Source organism: Tachypleus tridentatus, chromosome 6 (assembly GCF_004210375.1).
Source record: "Tachypleus tridentatus isolate NWPU-2018 chromosome 6, ASM421037v1, whole genome shotgun sequence".
NCBI lineage: Eukaryota > Metazoa > Arthropoda > Merostomata > Xiphosura > Limulidae > Tachypleus > Tachypleus tridentatus.
In genome coordinates, this window is record NC_134830.1 from 110,883,541 (window position 1) to 110,904,814 (window position 21,274).

Below are 21,274 nucleotides of genomic sequence, written 5' to 3' on the forward strand. Positions count from 1 at the left end.
AACTTGCCATACAGAGGAAATACCATGTTCAGAGGACAAGTCTGAAAATGATTGTGCAACTATTGCACATCATGAACCACCAGATAGTTGTTCTGATAGTGAAACAAGTTTGTGCAGTAATGAAAAAATATGACACTCCACAGATACAGTGTGGAAAGCAATATCATCCATATGCACAGCTAATACCATGACAGAAAGCAAAATCTCAAAATCAACTTCCAGGGCAAGTGGTTTGATGAGTTCTCACTGCTGCATTTCGACAATCAGACTCAAAAAGTCATATGCTTTCATTGTGCCCAAGGCGGAAAATGGAGGCCTTTTTACAGGGAAATTGGAGAGGCCAGTGGAGTATACCTTCATATTCACCAGTTTTTGCAACTGGAAAAAGGCAAAACAGAAATTCAACGAACACCAATCCTCCTCTCAGCACAGATTTGCTATATCTCCAGAAGGTTCGCTTGATGCAACTCCAGTGACTGTCCAGCTACATGATGGAAAAAAGCAGCAGCAGGAAGAATGCAAAAGAAGTCTAGCCAAAATATTCAAAAGTTTATATTTCTTACTGCATCAAGGTTTAGCATTACGTGGACATACTGATATGGAGGGGAACTTCATGCAGTTAATGAAGCTCTTCGAAGAGAAAAATCCTGAGTTGATGGCCTACTTCTCAAAGAAAACCACATTCACATCACCCCAGGCTCAGAATGAAATAATGGAGATGTTCAGCCATCAAATACTGAGGAACATAGCACACGAAGTGCAGCAAAGTAAAATCTTTGCATTAATGGTTGATGGCACTCAAGATGTTACAGGTGCCAAACAGAAAGCAATATGTGTACGATACATAGATGAGAACCTTGATGTCCATAAGACATTTCTTGGTTTGTATAGTGTTTCCAATACAACTGGTGAAACAATATCCTTGACTATACTTGAGGTACTGACTAGACTCAACTTACCACTGTCAGGATTAAGAGCACAAACTTATGATGGAGCTGCTAACATCAGTTGTGCGTACAATGGATGCCAGGCAAAAATAAAAGAGAAGCAACTGTCAGCTTTGTTTTTTCACTGCAGAGCACACAAGGCTAATTTAATAATGTAACATACAGTTGAAGCTTATGAATATGTTCGAGATTCTATCCAGTGGGTACATGCACTTGGTGTTTTGCTTCAGAGGTCAGGCAAATACAAGACAATCTTTGAAAATATTATATCATCAGACAGCCACAATGGTCCAGTTAAATACATCCACCCACTGTGTCCAACACGCTGGTTGTGCTGCCTATCTGCAATTACATATGCTAATGATCACTACAGTGACATTGTTGATTTTTTGTCTGAATTAGTAAATGAAAAATTAGATGTAGCAGTGAAAGCATGAGGTCTGCTGGACAGATTTGACAAAGGAAAAACAGTTTTAGGATTGTTGATGGCTCAGCATCCATTAGCTGCATTAGAGGAACTAAACTGTGCATTCCAAGCAAAATCAGTGACAGTATCTGGCATGATTGAAGCATCTGCAATGACAGTTGAGCAGTTGAGGGTATTGCGAACAGAAGAAAATTACAACAAAATATTTGAAGCTGAGAAAAAGGTAACTTCCCTAGATCTGGTGCCTATTGAACTACCACACATTCACAGACCCCCCAGAAGGATCAAAGGTGATGGCTCAGCACACCATTCTGCAACAGCTAGAGATTACTACAGAAGCCAATATTTTGAATTTGTGGACACAGTCATAGAATATCTGACCACTAGATTCAATGCAGACAACAATGACTTGAGGCAATATCTGGCACTTGAGAACATGATCACATCTGGCAAGATTGACAACTCAGTTGTAAACTTCTATCCAGAAATTTCTGCACAACGGCTCGAGTTTCAGTTGCCCATGTTAAAAGGAACAATAAAAGCAGTATTTCTGAAAGGTGCGAAGGATGCTTACTGTAAAATGCATGAAATAAGACAGCAGATGTTTAATGAAGTGTTTCTTCTCATGAAAATTTTGCTTGTATGTCCAGTATCCAGCTGAGAATGTGAACGTAGCTTTTCTGCATTAAGACAGTTGAAGACGTGGTTAAAGTCAACTATGTCTCATTGCCACCTCAACCATATGGCAGTTTGTCACACTCACAAAGATGAGGTCGACAAGATAAATATAGAAGAGCTTATGAAATAATTCATAAACAATTCATCACAAAGGAGGTCTACGTTTGGGAACATGTAGACTAGAGGACTAAATGAATCTTACTTCAATGAAAAGTATGAATAATTATGTGCTACATTGTATTGATGTGTAATTTTCAAGAGTTTGCAAAGACATTTTAATTATTTTTATCAAACAACATGAACAGTTTTTCAGTAGATATAAACTTATCAAGGGTAATTACTAATTTTATTAATATTTGAAAACGTAATTCAAGCAATGAAAGTTATTAGTAACCTTGTCAAGTATAATGGCAATCTTTTATACTGTGCAGTGTGCAGAAATAAATTCATGTGGCAGTTAATTTGTGACACATTTGTTTTTATTCTATTAACATTTTGAAAACTGTTCACAACACCTCACATATACAAACCTACATGGAAACCTTGAAGTATCGTGGCAACAAGATTACTCTGTGACTGCATGTTTACAGCTTTCATGTTCAAGTAATCAGAGATTACCAATTTGCAAATTAAATAGTCCACATAAGTGGTTGCAAAAATCATCCCCCCCATCGGGTGTAAAAAATCTACGCCCTTGAGGCTGCAACTTTCATACTTTGAACTTGAATCATTTTGAAATATTCAACATTGTTTAAAATGTCAACCTACCAAGATTGTTTGAGATCGATAAATTGGCTGGAAATAATTAACTAACAGACTTTACAAAGTAGAAATTGGGTTAAGTTCGATATTGACCCCCATAAGACATTCCCTATAATTCATAGCATTTAAATATAAATTTTGGTTGAGATTGGCATCATAGACATTGAGGAGTTAAAGTGCAAACAAATGCATATTTCATCTCTATATGTATATATTTAAAAGTTAAAGTAACTTATAAAAAGGATATAAATATAAATATTTTTGGTAAAAGAAAAGATTTTGATTTTCCAATTTATGATTTACCCTCCTTATATAGTAGTGTGCTGTACCCATCTATTATAAACATTATAATTTCAGTTATTCAGATATTGTAAAATTTGTAATAAATTACAATATTTTATTTATAATGTTGATATACTGACACAAAAATTAATAGCTAATGGATATAATAAAATAAGTTTAGATAAAATTATTAAATTATTCTTTGATAAATACAAAGAAAAGAAAATCAGAGGAATTCTATTAAAAATTACCAAAAAATGTTTAGTTAAAAATAAGATCATCTAAGAACTTGGCACTACTTTATGTGGGTGTAAGCTGCATTTAAAAGCATGACAGTCATAATAATCTATCACTTTGCTGATGTCCTGTTAATTAGTGCCTCTACCATATTGGGGGCAGGAATGCTAACTTCAAGAGAAGTTTTATCTTACTTACCCCAAATGGTTGTACCTTATTTTTATTTATTTATTATTTTTCATATTTTTATGTTTATTTTTTCTTATTCTAACTTAGGAGAGCATTCACCCTCCCACAACTGTCTGCAGGCTGTGAAGGGTGATATAGATGTGGGACGTTGTGGGCTTAAGCACCACAATCTCACTCTCCTAATTTCTAATTTTCTTATTTGAGACTAGCAAATTGGAGGTTAAGATTGATAGATTGTGTATCCCCACTGCAATGTGGGTCCTACTTCCACAGTCACTTCCAAAACCTAGGAAACATTTTGTAATCCCACTTTGTAGCTTGTACCCTAGGATCCTTTTTTTTTTTTTAAATGTGCAGTATATTTAAAAAAAATATTTTAATTTCCTGTTAATGTGTTTTCGTTTATAGTTTAAATATTTTATATATATATATATAGAGAGAGAGAGAGAGGGAAATGATTAAAAGTATTTGCTAATCTTCTTCCATAACATGGATTGGTGTGTCATCAACAATATTCTTGCAAAGCTTAATAAAGACACAGTTGAGTAATCTTGGAAACTTTTATTGACATATGGAAACAAGTTACACAAGACAATTCATGAACTCTGGACAAGAGGTATTTACATGCTGAGTAGATTGATAGATATTGATAGAATTGATAGATTAAATGTTACATGATAATACCTGCAGAAGGGCTAGTAACTAAAAACTACTAATTTGTTACCTAATTCAACAATTAAGTATCATGTACCAAACTTTGACATACATCGATATCATGTGTTTACAATTAAACATAACACTGTATCAAAAGCCAATAAAAAAAGATGACAAGACAAGATGCAATCACACAAAACATGAATAGGAAACTTGTAAATTGTTATTTATAGAAGTTCTGTGTAATGTAGTAAGGTTTGTAATGATACGTGTCATGTAATTATTATGTGTTGTTATATGTCTGCATTTAATAAGCAATATATTAATTAAATTCCTCATAATTATGGTTTTTAAATCTTTGTACAAAAGTTTAGTTATTGGTGTTTCTGATATAGCTTTTATTGCTTTATGTGTATAATTAACTAGAATTTAGATACAACAGAAAATCTTTTCAGTTGGGAGATTCATTTACTTTCATAATTTACCAGTCTTATTCTATTTCACAAAAAATACTTAACCTATTCCTTTTTTAATTTTGAATGATAAATATGAAGATCATATTTCTACCTTTTAATTGATTTTTTTAATCTGGCATCATAAACAAAGCCCTACAACCCAAGCACTTTTAAAAGATGGACCTTTCTTTGCACTGATGAAGAAAGGTCAATGCTTTGAAAGTACTTGAGTTATAAAGCTGAAGGTTGATTATATGATAGGTTAAGAAACTCACTGGGGTGGTGGTTGTTTTCAGGACAGAATCAGTAGTAGAGAAAATGTTAACCAACTGGATGGCTCTCAGTATGTATAATTACTTGAAGGTAAGTAATGTTTCCTATGCTTTTTTGGTATTTTCATGTAATGTAAATTGTATGTTAAAAACTGTTTTAAAATTTTTAATGACTTGTTTTTAATAATAATTTGTTATTTGAATTAATATAAACACCTGAGAATTAAACAGATAATTGTCATTAGATTGAACAGAAAACTTAATGACTTGCATGTCATTTTATCATCTTTTTTTATTAACTATTTTTGTTTTGTAAACACTTTGATGTTATATGAATAAAAGCAACTGGTAGATTCTGATATCTAGTGCTGTTGTTACTTGAGTAGCTATTTCTTTTTATTTTAATGTATATATTTAAAGTCAGTAACATGACCTATATTGAACAAAAAATAAAAGCTATCAACAAAGGTGTTAACATTTCTTTAATGAGGCTGAGCCACATCCTGCATAGCTAAAATGATTTAAGTTTTATATGGATGATGTTTATTGTACTGGACTATGCAGTAATGGATTTGGTTAATTACAAAGATAAATGTCTGTTCATCTCATGTGCTGTAAATTGTTTTCTCTGCAGGACCATGCAGGGAGTGCTTTGTTTTTATTGTTTTGTGCTGTCAAGTACCAGATAGAGAAGGGTCCTGTGGATGCTATTACCCATGATGCAAAGTATTCACTTTCTGAAGAAAGGTTGCTAAGGGAACAAACAGAGTACTCTACAGTTGTGAGTTATACTATTGTCTCAACTCTGCAAAACAAATTATATTTATAAAGCCAGTAAAACGTATAATTACAGCTATTCAAAATGTGAAATGAAATAATTTGATATTCCTTTTCAATTAGTTTATTGAGCAGTATATTCCAAACTTTTGTTTTTCATGTGCCCCTTTAATAAATATGGCTTCTTGCAGGTCCATAGTTTTTTAAATGAGCAAAAGAATGAGTTAAATGATGAGATATAATACATGGATACACAATAATAAAAAACGTGTTACAATATTTGATATTACATTTTTGCTCTGTTGACTCTACCTTAATTGCTCACACCCTCACAAGAAACCTACAGGGAGAGAATTTACAGCCTTTGGATGAAGTCCCCAAACTTTTGAAAATGCTGACCTAAAGTATTTAATGTTCTGAAAGAAGATGGTTTTTGCTTGGTTAATCTGTTTAAGTGCACTTGTAACACTAATACTTACCTGCATTTTTTGTAGACTGTTCACATTGTACAAGAGAACCAAGATGAAAAATTGCAGCTACGAGTCAATGACTGTGATACAATTAGTCAAGTGAAGTTTAAAGTTTTAGATGCCTTGTATAAAAACACCCCCTTCTCACTTCGTCCTTCAGTGCATGACGTGGATTTAGGTAAGTAAATTCAAATACTAATTTAATTATTAGTCACCAAGAGCTAGCTTCCACAGTTCTACTAATTTCTGATATAATAAGCAAAAGTAGGTGCAAACTTTTGTCACTGTTAATATGAAAAATAAATATTTCTAAAATAATAATACAAAGCTATTTTATCTGCCATTTGTGGTTTATAGTGTAAAAATAATTGACTCATATTCTTAGTTTTTAAATGTCAACATTTAATCTTCATCAAATTGGCCTTCAGCTAAATTATTACTCTGAAACATGTTTTTGTGTTATTAATGTTTTTCTAAGTGTTTGGAAGAAAAGAATTGAAAGTTCAATGCAATAATAAGAATTTGCTGTTATTTTCACCAAAATGTAAAGTTTAATTATATTTTTTTCAACTTAAACTATATAGTTCTGTATCTGCCAGAGTGGAGACCAGGAAATGGTGGTCAGCTAACTCTAGCTGATGAAGACTTGACCACTAAAACAGTTAATGGCTGGAGAAGAATTAACACACTACGACACTATGGTGTGACTGAGTCAGCTGTGATGAGCCTAGCCAGCAGACAGAACAGCAGTCTTAGTTCGAACAGTAAGGGTTAGTCTGAAGTTTGTTCGTTTTAATCGTACCATGTACACACAGCCTTCTTCTAAGTAAGTTCACATAATTCATATTCTTGTAGGGTAACCAGAATATAAGTATTGTTTTAAACCAAGAAATTCTAACCATTAGCAAGGGTGTTATTTATGTTTAACATGTGTGCACCTTTGCAGTTTTTATAATTTCAAAGAATTTATAACATTTCACATTAATTTACTTGTGTTCTTTCTTCGAAAAACAAAATTAAAATTAGTGTTTTATTTTCCTAATCAGAAAATCTATTAGAAGATATTTAATTGTTGATAACAGAACAACAAGAACAAAAAAAAAAAAGGCAAAGCCAGCAGTGGGGAAACAACTATAACAATTTGAAAGTAATGTACGTAAATCATTATTCTTAATATGACTGTTTACTTGTTGCAGTTGTTATAAATAAGCTGTTAATTATTTATTTTTTTTACTTACAGGTACAGGGAACTCATCAATGAATTCCATGTCGCCAATTTTTTCAACTTATGATGTTGAACAAGGTGTTCAATATTGGCACCTAGTCAAACCCATTGATCATCATCTGACCCACAGAGACCAATGTCACAAATCTATTCCAGAAATTTTCTTGACCAGGCTTCTATCTACAAAAGTAAAGCTTTTTCTTGAAATTTATTAAAAGTTTGCATGGTAAAGAGTTATATTAATTTATTATATGTTTGTTAAGTGAACAGTTTACTTAGACGAAAATATTTTGTAACTTCAACCAGTTTTAATTGGTCTTTATAAATAAATTTTCAAGAAGATTTTACTAAATTTTATGGGAGATTTTGCTCTTTTCATACTTGTACTAAAATAAGTTGCATGTTTTTAATATTATCTTTATTGCCAATAAATTAAGTCACTGTGTGTCATATTTCAGTTTTTGAGCTACAGAGAGTTGTTCACAGTCGATGATAATGATGCATAGATAAGATTTCAGGCTCTATAGCTTCTTATACTACTGATGGAGTTCTGTGCAGTTTCCACTGCAGGAGGTTTTAATGCAACATTATGAGGCCCATATTATTCCCCATACTTCTTTATATGCTTTCCAAGGTTTATCAGCCAGTTATAGATGATGACTTCCAAGGGTCTGTACAACCCATAAGTAAAGTAGTCCATAGCAAGTGTCTGTGAATAGTATATTATGAATCCGTAATTATAGCTGCACATTGTGGGGCATCACGCATTTTATGCTGACTGGCTACATTAACTCTATGGATTATTGGCATCCAATCCACAAAAAAATAGTATTTTTTTACTATATAGTGATGCCAGCATTTATCCTCATAGCATGCAGAGTTTTATTTACCATTATATCTGTAACCTTCTACCACTATAAATTCTGTGAGTAACTTTGATGTGTTATGTCATTGTTTTCATTACTTTGTTTCAGACATCAAGATGTGCAGTAGTGTATCATGTGGCTAAGACAACCTGCTGCAGAATACTAGGACTAATAATTTAGTGATTTTCTACACTAAAAATAAAATATTGTAGGAAGATGTACAATACAATGGAATAAAAGTTAAAAAAAATTTAACTACATTTGTGCCTTTGTTTCAGTTTCACCTGTTAGAAAGTGTACTTTATTATGTTTTTCATGTAAAATTCTTGCTGACTACAGTCAACTTCATTACTGAACTCTTATTTTCCCTAGGGTACAGTTCAAACTTTTGTAGATGACTTTTTGACAACAGTTCTTACTGTCACAGAAGAAATCCCTCCAGCAATCAAGTGGTTGTTTGACCTCTTGGATGAGGAAGCCAATAAGCATGGAATCATTGACCCTGATGTTGTTCATTCCTGGAAAAGCAATAGGTGCTTAATTGTGTAACATTTACTTTAGTATTGATTGTTCAGTGTCATCTTATAACCACTAAAAAAACAAGTTAATTCAAAGTATTACGAAAATGGACTCATTTTCTCTTAAAATGATCAAATTGATGTACTGATACTGCAGTTTTAAATAATATTGGCTCTTGCTAACTTGTGCCCAGCATGGTCATGAGTTAGCAGTGGATGGTAAAGACCAGCTGCTTTCCCTTTATTCTGTCACTTCTAAGTTAGGGACAACTGGCACAGATAGCCTTGTGTAATCTTGCACAAAATTAAAAATAAACAAATCTGCTAACTTATTTATTGAGTAAGAATGTGTAATGTCTTAAAATTCAGTGTGCATCTACTGTCCATTGGAAGTAAGAAACCATCATGTTTGACGCAGCTTGGAATCAACAAGTAGTAATCATCGTATATTTTGAATAGCTGTTGCAAGTTATAAAGACCTTAAAATTATTTGTTACAGTCTTCTTATATGTTTCTACACAAGAGTTGTGTTTATAAAATGTATCTTTAGAAAATGGGGGCATCATTACAAATAAATTGCACCCTGCTGCTCTAAACAATATAACTGTTAGATTTCTTTTTCACTATAGTTTGACACAATGAGACATGCTGCACCCATTATAGGGATTAATTCATGATTATTAGCACTGAGTCTTTAAGCATTATAATTTGAATTTAGATTTCATAGTAAAACTTGAGAAAAGAACCACATTAATTTCTGATAATCTAGTTAGTTTTAACTACATGGTCTTCATTGCACCCAATAAATAGTTTTATTAGTTTTCCTTTTAAAAGCTGATTAATTTCTAAAATTTAAATATTTTATTGTTGTTGTTTAGTCTTCCACTGAGATTTTGGGTGAATTTTGTGAAAAATCCAGATTTTGTGTTGGATGTGCACAAAACACCGTTATTGGATTCCTGTCTGTCCGTGGTAGCCCAAACTCTGATGGATGCATGCTCAACATCAGAACATAGACTTGGGAAAGTAAGGTTCAAGCAGTAACTTCTCCTAATTGTACATAGTGTTAGGAATATAAGTCTTGAATAGTAACTTCAGAAATGTGAGTATATATATACCTGTGAAAATGTACAAAATCTCTAGTATTTCCTTCAGGAACCTAATTACTTCCAAGATAAGCTCAGGATGGTAATAACATTGTTAAGAACAGAGCTTTAGAAAGCTAAGACCTCAGTAGTAACATTTGTCAAGACAGAAAATTGAGGTCCTCAAAGAAATATTCTTCAGAATATAGCTTCATAAAATTAAGGTCCTAACAGAAGTGTTCTTTAGAACATAGTTTGAGAAGTTCCCAGTAGGTATGTTCTTTAGAACACAGCTTCAGAGTGTTGGGGATCCAGTAGTAAATGTTGTTCAGGGCATAGTTGCAGAACGTCAAGGTACATCATAGTACTAGAATTCTGATGTATGCTGAATTAAAAATGGTCAGTAACATATTTAAAACTGTTATTTCTGACTCTCTTAAGTTCTATGCTACATGTCATCTTTGAGTTGTTCTCCTGAAAAGCGTCCCCCATCTCCCTCCCTCTCTTTCAGAGCTGACCACAATATATCTCTCCTCTTTGTATATTTGCTTTAACAAGCTCATTCACATATAATTTACTGGATTGAAACAGGTTACAGAGATATTTTTTCAAATTTTTTGTAAGTACTATTTTGTTTTAACTAAAAGGTAGAACATTAACAGTTTTGCTACTTGCCATGTATTCTTTAATACAGATATTAGGAAGATTTACTTTACAAATTAACATAATAATTAGAAATCTTGATAACTGCCTTTATCCTTGCCATAGATGATCTAACACAAATAAACTTAACTATTCCATCTTTTAACAAAGTCAGTTACTTTCCACAGTGAAGTCATTGTTTAAACTGTATAATCTTTATAAATATCACAAATAACATGGCCAATCCAAAATATAAATTTCTTCACTATAGACATTTTAATTCTAATGCAAACCCAAGCATTTGTCCTCACATACATGTAATTTTATTCAAATCCATCAAATGTTTTGGTGGGTCATTTGTTTAGCTTGATGTGATTATTGACTTTGTATAGATCATGAAATTATCATAATCATTATAGGTTATAAACAATTTTCATTATCCAGACCTTATGTATTCCATTGGTCTAATCCTCCCTCTTCTTCACTTTAAACCTGTATGCATATTTTCTTACCAGGGTCACTCTTAAATGCCATGGCAGATTGAAATGAGTAGAGCCAGAAACCATATAAGCTAATGGTAATGTATTCACACAAGCTGTGTTTTTGTTCTGTGAACGTTTAGCTGGAGCTTGTCACATACTAAATAAGATAAGTTTGTATGTTACCGTAATGTATACTAATTTACAGTATTAAACTTAAATAATTCAATAACCATATTATGTCTTAAGTAATACTAACTATATAACCAAATGTGACAAGTGAAGTAAATGAAACTTTACATATGACAATTTTGCTTTAATGCTTGGTAACATTGCTAAAGAGGCTCAACCTTGTCAAATGTTTTTAGGTTACAGGCCAAAAACACTGCTAACAATGAGGATAATCAACATTAGTTAGAGTGGTCAGAGAAACTGTTTGTAGTTTGTTTGTTACCCATAATTAAATCTGTTTATTGTTACTTATAATTACAGTATTTTAGCAGAAGTTAATACATAACAGAAATTGTAAAAGCTTTTATTAAAATACTTATTTTAAGTTGAAGTGTATAATTTGTTGTAATATTATTATTTTCAAATACAAGGATTGCTCTAACATAAAACTTGACTAAATAACTAACTTTCTCTCCTCTTGTGGCTTAATAGTATGCTTGAAGGATTTTTAGCACTAAAATCCATGTTTCATTTCGTAGTGAACTTTAAAAGCCATTTGTATAACTTTATACTTAACAACTAATAAAAATGGCATGCTTTTTCTACTTATTCATCAAGTTTCTTTGTTTTGATGGATGGTGTTTTTTTCAGTAACTATATAATCAAAGAAATTTATATGCAAAAACGGCTCGTTTGGGTTGAGAAAATATTTCACATAGAAGAGCGAACAATGTTTCGACCTTATTCGAACCTACTGTGAACCTGACAATGACCGATGACCGAATAAGGTCAAAACGTTGTTCACTCTTCTATGTAAAATATTTTCTCAACCCAAACGAGCCGTTTTTGCATATAAATTTCTCAACAAGTGGGTTTCTTGACATCACTGATTATATAATCAAAGTTTGGTTTTTCTATAATGTTATCCCCAATAACTAATGAAATTGTATTTTTCATAAATAGTCATTTTCCAGTTACTCAAAGTTAGTTTACTGATAGGATAGTGCTAGGTAATAACTATTTTTTCTTTAAAAGTGATTTTACTCATTACTACAGTTTCTATTTTTAAATGTTTTTCTTTTGATTAATAATTTTTATATTTTCAATTTGATTACTCAAATCAGTGAAGTGTCATTGAAGTTTTCAAGAAAAATATTGCAGTATGAAAATTTGTTTCTTTTCTCATGCAGGATTCTCCTTCTAACAAACTGTTGTTTGCTCGAGATATTCCTGCTTACAAGAAAGTTGTGGTGAAGTACTACCAGGATATAAGTGCACTGTCAATTGTGTGTGATCAAGAAATAAATGTCAGAATGCACCACTTGTCTTTGGTAAGTCTAAACAACCAAGCATATCACTTAATCATCTTTATGAATTTATTTGGTAATGTAAACTTGATAGACCTCCAAACATACATATGTAGATGTTTAAATTCTGAGTAAAGCATAATGTCATTAAACAATTTTAGAAACATATTTTTTTAGACCTTGTCATATGTACAAGATACATCTAAGAAATGTCTTTACTTAAGATATTATAAGTTATGAAATTATAAGTGGAAAGAAAGTAGGGAAACTTAAAAACTAACAAATCCCTGGACCAGACAACCTTTATGCTAGAGTTTTAAAAGAACTCAAATATTTTATTTGTGGGCTTCTAGCTAATACTTTTTATAAGTCATTGAGTAGTGGAAAAGTATTAGAAGATTGGAAGTTGCATAAACTTAGTCCAATATTGAAACAAGGTGATAAATATTATCCAGGCAATTATAGGCCAGTTAGTCTTACATCAATAGTTGAAGAGTTTGATTAAAGATGCATTGCAAAATCACTTAAAGCAATTTTATATAGTGTCAAAGAGCCAGCATGGTTTTACTAAGGGAAAATCTTGTTTAACAAACATTCTGACATTCTTTGAGGGTGTTACATTAAGAGTTCATGAAGGAAATACTGTAGATTTGGCTTGCTTTGATTTTCAGAAAGTGTTTGATAATGTGTCTTGCAAAAGACTTATGGGTGTGGAGTTAAAGTTATTAAATTGGATAGAAAATTGGCCACAGAGTAGTAATAAATAGAGTTAAATCTGACTGAATCACAGTTACAAGTTTTGGGCCTCATGGCCCTGTGCTGGGTTTTCTGTTTGTGCTTTATATTAATGATATTGACTCTGGAATGACTAACAAAATTTTGAAGTTTGCATATGACATAAGATTTTTGGTAGCTCACTGTATCAAAGATATTGCAGATTTACTGAAAGATTTATATCACTTTGGTGCATTGGACCAATACACGGCAGATGATGTTTAACTATCCAAAATGTAAGATGATGCATTTAAGTTTTCACAATTCAAATTATTGTTACATTTTAAATGGGAATGCATTAATTGCTGTGGCTGAAGAAAAAGGTATTGGTGTTGTGATTGCAAAATCACTTAACTCATCTAAACAGTGTATTGTAGCTAGCAGTAGAGCTAATATGATTTTGGGTATCAGCTATTGAAATACTGAATACAAAAGAAGGGATAGTATTGTTTCACTGTATAGATCAATTGAAAGGCCTCATTTAAGAGTATTGGGTACAGTTTGAGACTTCCCTCCTCAAAAAGGACATTGAATTGTGTAAAAGGTTCAGAGAAGAGCCGCTAGGATGATACTTGGGATGGTGAGATTATCCTATTGGAAGAGACTGAAATCTCTAAACTTGTTTCCTCCAGAGAGGAGAAGGGTCAAAGGGGGATTTGATTGAGATGTTTATGGTTATTGATAACATAGATTCATCAAACGTTTTTGTGTGTAGCAGTGAAAACAATAGGACAAGGGGTCATAAATTCAAATGTTGGCAGTGTAGTCTGCAGTTTAAACAGTATTACTTTTTAAACAAGGTGGTTGGCTTTTGAAATGAGCTGCCTTAGTAAGGGGTGGTTATAGTTGGAAGGAACATCTTTGAAGGGCTAATAAACTCTTTTCTTTTGTTATTTTAAAATAGCATGAATTATTAATTAAAGTAATTTAGATGATGAGTCATAGCCAACCTTTCAATATAAATACTAAGTGTAATAATTCTGTAATACTTCATTCAGCTCTATGGCACACAACCCCTGATATTGGTGGGGAGTGCGCTGCAACCATGTATACTACTAAACTGATATCAGTTACAGTATGTAAATACAGTGGAATCAAGGAAAGTTTTTTTTGTTATTTGTGGGATTTCAACATTTATATTAATCTTCCAGTCTTCAGTTTTATAAGAACTTGACAAAACTATAAGTGTAGTTCCAAAATTATGAATAATGTGAAACTAACAGCAGCTGATACCTTTGATTTGTCAGAATATTTGAAATTTTGGTCGTACTGTGTTTGGCTTGATTAATTACTGGTGTATTATTCAGGTTGTAGAATGTTAATTAGCTAAAGTAATTGAGATATCTGATATAATGGACTGATTTAAGGGTTGGAAACAATTTGGACTAAAACTAACTAAAATGTTTAAGAATTTAAAGTTTAAATATACATAAAAGTTGGTCAATGTTAAGTTATAAATTTATTTTAAATGCTAAAAGTCTAAAGATTACAAATTGCTGTCCCTAATCATCTCAGCTTCTTTTTATATGAATGACAAAACTAGTTGTAGTAGTTAAAATGTGACGGCAATTTACAAAATTGCACATACCTTTTAAATATCAGAAGCAGCTCAGTAAGAGCAGTTGTGTACTAGAAAAAAAAAGCTTTCTGTAACAAAAATAGTGGTCAGATGTGATATTTTATCATTATGGTGCTTTTAAATATTTATAAATATAACAAGAAAGTTCTGATTAAGCCTCATTCACTTTTTCTTTCTTTTAAGCTATTTGTTTTCTCTTAACTTTATAAAGAAGATGATTGATACATGATTTTTTTTTACATATCTGCCATACAAATGTATGAATTATTCTTTCTGTCTCAGGCCCACATGGGAGAGTTTGATACATTGATTGCCCTAAAAGAATTATATGTGTATGCTGCCAAATACAATGATGAGGTGAGGCATAACTGTTAAGTTATAAATACCTGAGTATCAAATGTTCTGGAAAAAAAGTATTGATCAAGTATGTATATCATATAATGTAACAGTTATATCTTGCACATGATGAAAATTTTATTTACTGTCAAATGAAATTTTAACAGATATGTAATTCTCATGAGAATGTAATTTATCGTGATTCATGTTTTCTTAAACTTCCTAGTTCTCATATCCAGGTGCATTTCTTTCACAGTTTCAACAAGCTTTAGAAGATGATCCCTGTTGCCAACGGTCCCATTTGGCTCACAAGTTTGAGACAGTTGCATGCACATTAGAAGGAGAAGAAACTTCTGTTTGTTGAGTAGCTCTAAGTTAATGGTGCCAAACAACTGTACTTTCACAGTGCTGTTGAAACAGAATAACAATTCCATTATAAATTATTAAATGTTGGTCTAATAATTCAAACAGGAGAGCAACAAATTTCTCCAAGTAAAATGAGGATGAAAGTGTGAATCATAGATCTTTTAAAAAATGATAGCTGCATTCTTGGCTGTTAAAGAGACATTTTGAAACAAAGGAAACTTAAGTTACTGTGGGTATGATGTAATAGTTTTATAACAAAAAAAGTGGCTAACATACTAACAGTGCTTGGTGATCAATACCAGCTATGCAACATGAAGTACACACAATAGCTGTAGGATGAAATATCTCGTGTGATTTTTATAAAGAATCTTGTCATTCCAGGGACTTCAAGCCAAAGATGTGATCAATCTTGCTTGTCATAAGAGAGAGACTCACTGTACTGTGTGCAAAGTTTTGAAAGGTGACTTGAAAAAGAACAACTCTTAGACACTCTCAGTGCCTGTACAAAAAAGAAAAACAGGGTTCAAAAGCTTGTGTATAGAAAAAGTTTGCAACATCAAAGTGAATGTTGTTGGTTGAATTATTGTAGTGATTAATATCACTTATATTAATGTTGTTTATATTATTTTCATTCTCTACATTGCAGTTTAATGTAGTAGAACCCCTGATTTTTACCTTTATTCTTATTATTAAAGTCAGAGTTGGTGCTTGTATGAAGTAGATTTACAACCTGTGGTCATGGGAGCTTCATCTGCCACAAAGTTGTAGAGGTTAGTTTTTACATGTTTAATGCTGCTGCCCAACTGTGATATTGTAAACTCCTTGTAATGTATTTATGTTGAATGGAACTGTGAGTTGGCAGAAGTGTGGAAAATATATACGTTTCTGGTCAATTTTACTATGAATGTTTCTGATAACCTTTTTACCAAATGTTTTTATAATTATTTAAAGTAATATGTAAAGTACCAGTTTTTTGGTAATTTGAAGTATGAAAACTCACTGTGGCAATCAAGACTTTCTTTTAGTATGTCTGAAAAAACACCATATTAAAATTTCTAAAAAGTGAAAGAAGTAACTTGAAGTGATGTTCTGACTCTCTATCATAGCCCTATTTTTAACATGTTTTAGTAACTTAACATTTTTCAAAGGCATTTTTATTTTTAATGACAGTGCTAACAGTTTCTGCCAAAATAAAATGGTTTGCATAAGAGAATATTTAACTTATCCCAAACTGTGGGAAAGGAGTGCCAGTGTGCTTTACTCATATGAAAAGAAAAATACATTAATTTGGTGAAGTGTAAATGTCACCATTAGACACCATCAGTGCCACAACACTGTATTTGTAGTCTTTACCAGATCTATTGAAGGGCATATTATCTATTGGTTAAGTAACATGCTGTGGTTAGATGATTGCCTTTTTTTTTTTTTTTTTTTCTGTCTAGAAGCTTTCGATAAAGTCCCACTTGAGCCTGGAATGGAAAAACATTTCTGTTCAAGTTAATTATTTTTGATACAATTTCACCCTGTACCAGCTCAGAAATTAAATAAAGTGTTGATAAAAGAATCAAGATTTTGGCATCCTGGTAGCTGATAGTGTGTTTAGTTTATCATTTGAATGTCTGTTTCGCATATTATTACAAAGATTAGTTTTGTATTTGGAGCAATGCCATAGATATCATATTTCATACTTAAGCAAGAGTAATATTGTTACCAGAATTTTATAAATCTAAAGCAAAAAAGATTCGCTTCCCTTTTTTAAAAAAAGATGGCATGGACACAGCTGCTCAGCAAACATTTTCAATTATTTAAATTAAATATCTTCTAAAATGAGCATGCAACCTCATACAGAAAAATCCTCAACTTTCTTTTTATGCAGCTATTGCTTTTAACCCTAGGATCATATTAACTTGCATAGAAAACTTATTATTATAATTACTTAATTCTTTATCAAAACAATGTTTAAAAAGTAATACAAATTTTAAAAGTCAGTGTTTTTTTAGTTTTTTCCATGGGCCATAGCATTTAAGCATTTTAGGTAGCTCTAAGCTAATCAACAACCTATTAACCCTTTCATGACAAATCATGGCTTAAAAGCCATGTCATTGCGTTTGTTCACTTGCATTCAAACTTTTATTGAACTACTATTTTAAGAATTTGTGAACAAGTTTGAATCAAATTATAAATTTATAATTTGAACTTTATTATACATGATTTAATTTTTTAACTTAAATTATGAACTCAGATTACTAATATTGACCAGCTAGAATATAAAATAAGAACATCATATATTTTTAATTTGCTGAGAGATGGCTTATGAACTGAATCAAATACAGTGGCCCTGCTCACCTCTCCATTTTTGAAAATGGTCCCTTGTATACACTTACTTCAATATATGGCATGTGAATAACCCAATCAACAGCTTAGTTCTCAGAGTGGTTTAATCAGCAATTTTAATTTGTGAAAAGGCTACCACATTCTTTCAGTCCAAGATTTCAAGATAGGTTGTGTCTTTAGTCTGTTCAAAGTTTCATCTTTTTAAAAATCTAAATAAATCTTAGTGACTAAGCTTAATAATTTATAGTGGAATTCTATAGTATTATTGTAGTTATTTGACTATATAAACATTTTGTTTAATATCCTCCATGCACAAAATTTTAAAAGGCTTAGCAACCCTTAAAGATAGGAAAGACTAAAAGTCAGTTTTATAGTACTTGATACATAACGTGCACCACATCAATGCAAGTTATGTAATGTTAGATGTTAGCTATGCATGACTGGAAGGTCAGTATAATAAATATATGTATATGATAATGAAAATACAGATGCTATATATTTACAGTCATTCCAGCAGGAAAAATGAGTAATTTATATTTATTTCCTAATTTCTTAAGATGGTTCCAAGATTGATCAAGTGACAGACCTCACATGGTTAAAGTAGAGGAATTAGCATAAAATATAAGGTCTTACTGAAAATAATCATTTGAAATGTATTTAGAAGGTTTTACAATTACACAAATAACCTTTGAGATTTTTGGGATGAAGAATAGTTCTTTTTAATTATAACATGAAATCACTTTGCACTCAAACTCTGAATGAAACTTTAATTTCACAAACGAATCTTTAGTAGAAATATTTCATTAAAAAAAATGTTTTGTACCCAAAATACTTCTAATCTTTACCTTCACAACATGTGGTAGACTTTAGTAAACATGCTGTATCAAAAGTTATAGTGAAAATGTGTAGATGTACTCGTATATTATACTGAGACTGTAGTGAACAGTGAGGAGAACTGTTGCTCTCCATAAACAAATACCTATTTAAACTAGTTTTACTACTTTTTGATTTATTTCAAAATTAGTTACAACAGAAAAATACTTAGCCTTATTTCTGTCAGATTGCTCATTTTTATAAAGGTACGTGCCTCTACCAAAAAACATTTTTGAACATTTTAACAAATATAACAGGTGATTAAAAGATTAAAATCCAAACCAATTTGTTGATGACCAAGAATGGAAAGTTAAATTTTTACTGTATTTTCAAAAATAGGAATTTGGGTAGATAGTTCCAGTTAATGGTGAATTTTTGGGACTGTAATAGAAAATTGTGCTCTTTCGAATAATTCATTAAGAACTTGTGTCATGAAGAACATTTGTAGTAATTTTAAATTTCATGTTTTGCAGATTTTAACATTCTATATGTGCTATACAAATACGAAAAGGTAGCAATGTGAAATAACTCCTTATACTCTTTTTGAAAGCAAATTCTTGCCAAACAGGAAAAATTAATAATTTATATTTATTTCCTAATATATGGACCTTTTTTTGGTTTGGTTTTTGTGTTCTAGCATTTAGATTTTGCATTATTATGGATCAGTGCAGTGTTTGTAGTGGAGAAGAATCAATGAAAATTTAGATACGAAGGAAGCCAAACAATAGTCTACAGGATCATGAAGACCCTTTCCAGGTAGTTACAGAGGTTAAATTAATAAAGATTGTCCAAGAAGGATTGTCTGTGGTCATGAAAGCCTCTTGACCCAGCATCACAGCATAACTGTCTGGATTAAGTTCAAACCTATCAAACTTGGACTATAAAAGATTCAATGCAAGTATTTCTCTTATTTAAGTGAAAGTCTTATATTCATGTACGTTCAGGTCAGAGTTTTGTTATGAATGTGGGAGCAGTGGCACATGATGTTTCACTACTTCCAGGACCTGTAAGATATGTTTTATTGTGGGAAAATGGGACCATCTGCCAAAGAACATGCACACAGTGTGAGACCTGGTCATTGCTTTTGGAGGCCTTAGTGAGCTAATACTAAAGAACTGTCTTTGTACCAAGAAAGACCACTATTAAACTGTTAAAATACTTGGTAAAATGCAAAAAAAACAAAAAACACAATGCACAATTATCATTTGGGGTTTTCATTCAGCATTTACTATATTCACTTTGGAAAGTGAGACCCAAAAAGTATTGCTATGTTAAACTACTTTGACACAGGTGTGCAGATTTTTGTAGGTCATAATCTGCATTGCACAAAGATGGCTAAATGAAACATTAAACCTCTTATTGAATGAGTTGCTTTGACAGCATCTTCATTCTGGGCTTTACTCTCACCTATCATATAGTAATCTTTTCATCTCAAGCAAAATAAAAAGGATAAAAAATTGTTTTTGAATTATAATAATTAAGATTGTCCATCAGTAAAATTAGTTATTTAATTAGGTTTAAGCATCAGAAAGTAAATCTAGAGTAAGCAAATCTATTTTAATATTCCTTAAAAATATCTATATATTGCCCTTTGCTTCAAGCAGCAAAAAGGATCCAGGCCAATGACATTTGCAGCTCTAAACTGCTTACTTTGCTCATAATTTCAGGTTTAGAAACAAACCGATTGCTGTGTTCACTTTATAAAAAAAAAAAAAACTTTGCTATTTGAGGAAGAATTCTGTAACTTCTATTTTTGTTATTTTAAAGATTGGTTATTGTATTGGTAAACTTCAAAAATCTCAAAATGAATCTTTTATACAAATATATGTAAATTTTTGGTAAATTTATGACAAAGCTGATGCTCCTTTTGTATAGTTGCCACATGAGCAAAATGAATATCATAAATTTCTTAATTATTATGAAAGGAAATGTACACCCTGGAAATAAAAAATTCTGGTTTCTTGGGCCATAATAGTAAATTATGTTGGCCTATTACTCATTTTACTGCTAGTTCCTAATAAACATACAAGTTGCTGCCTTATTTTCTTCTGTAGGTCATACATGGCAGAACCTGCTCTAGAATTATATAGCTTATTTTGTTCTTAATAATCTCTGTGTTTCACACCTTTAAAACTGCTTTTAAACTCCCCCTCTTCCGTGATATCAATGCCAAGGTTCTTTTCCATAAACAAGCTTATACTGCACTGTGTGTTTGCCTGGCTCTCTTTCTATCCATGAACAATACTGTGAACCAGCTAGCCTGTTCACCATGAAAATGCACAATCTCATAGCAGTCTATATACTTACATAAGACTTCAATGTTCTGTAAGTATAAATAAAACAATAGTTTTTCAGGTTTTTGAATAGTTAATTGTAGATCCCAGCAGCACTGACAGTGCATCCCACACATTTGCTTATAATGGCAAATATTTGTATGTTGAAAATGTTCACATTTTTTATCAAATGAATTATATATTCTTTAATAATCTAAGTAGGCAACAACCTATTGCCTATACCTTAACCAGTTCCATTCTTTCAGACACACTTGATTTTACAAAGCCTGGAAACT

The 21,274-nt window shown here is 31.7% G+C and overlaps 1 protein-coding gene across 17 annotated transcripts in view; it reads left to right on the plus strand.

Moving 5' to 3' along the window:
- Nucleotides 1–20,686, plus strand: part of LOC143253296 (plexin-B-like) — a 244,236-nt gene extending 223,550 nt beyond the window's left edge. For 13 of the 17 annotated variants that reach the window (XM_076506928.1, XM_076506931.1, XM_076506926.1 and 10 more), the window contains 10 exons: nt 4,928–4,994; nt 5,538–5,684; nt 6,175–6,328; nt 6,735–6,920; nt 7,391–7,563; nt 8,614–8,774; nt 9,638–9,785; nt 12,327–12,467; nt 15,079–15,153; nt 15,389–20,686. In XM_076506928.1, the coding sequence (XP_076363043.1) occupies nt 4,928–4,994; nt 5,538–5,684; nt 6,175–6,328; nt 6,735–6,920; nt 7,391–7,563; nt 8,614–8,774; nt 9,638–9,785; nt 12,327–12,467; nt 15,079–15,153; nt 15,389–15,496 (1,360 nt within the window). In that variant the 3' untranslated portion in view covers nt 15,497–20,686. Of the gene's footprint in view, nt 1–4,927; nt 4,995–5,537; nt 5,685–6,174; nt 6,329–6,734; nt 6,921–7,390; nt 7,564–8,613; nt 8,775–9,637; nt 9,786–11,001; nt 11,424–12,326; nt 12,468–15,078; nt 15,154–15,388 lie in introns of those variants that run through there. The other 4 variants (XM_076506939.1, XM_076506940.1, XM_076506942.1 and 1 more) reach the window with 4 other exon arrangements.
- Nucleotides 20,687–21,274: the final 588 nt, after the last annotated feature.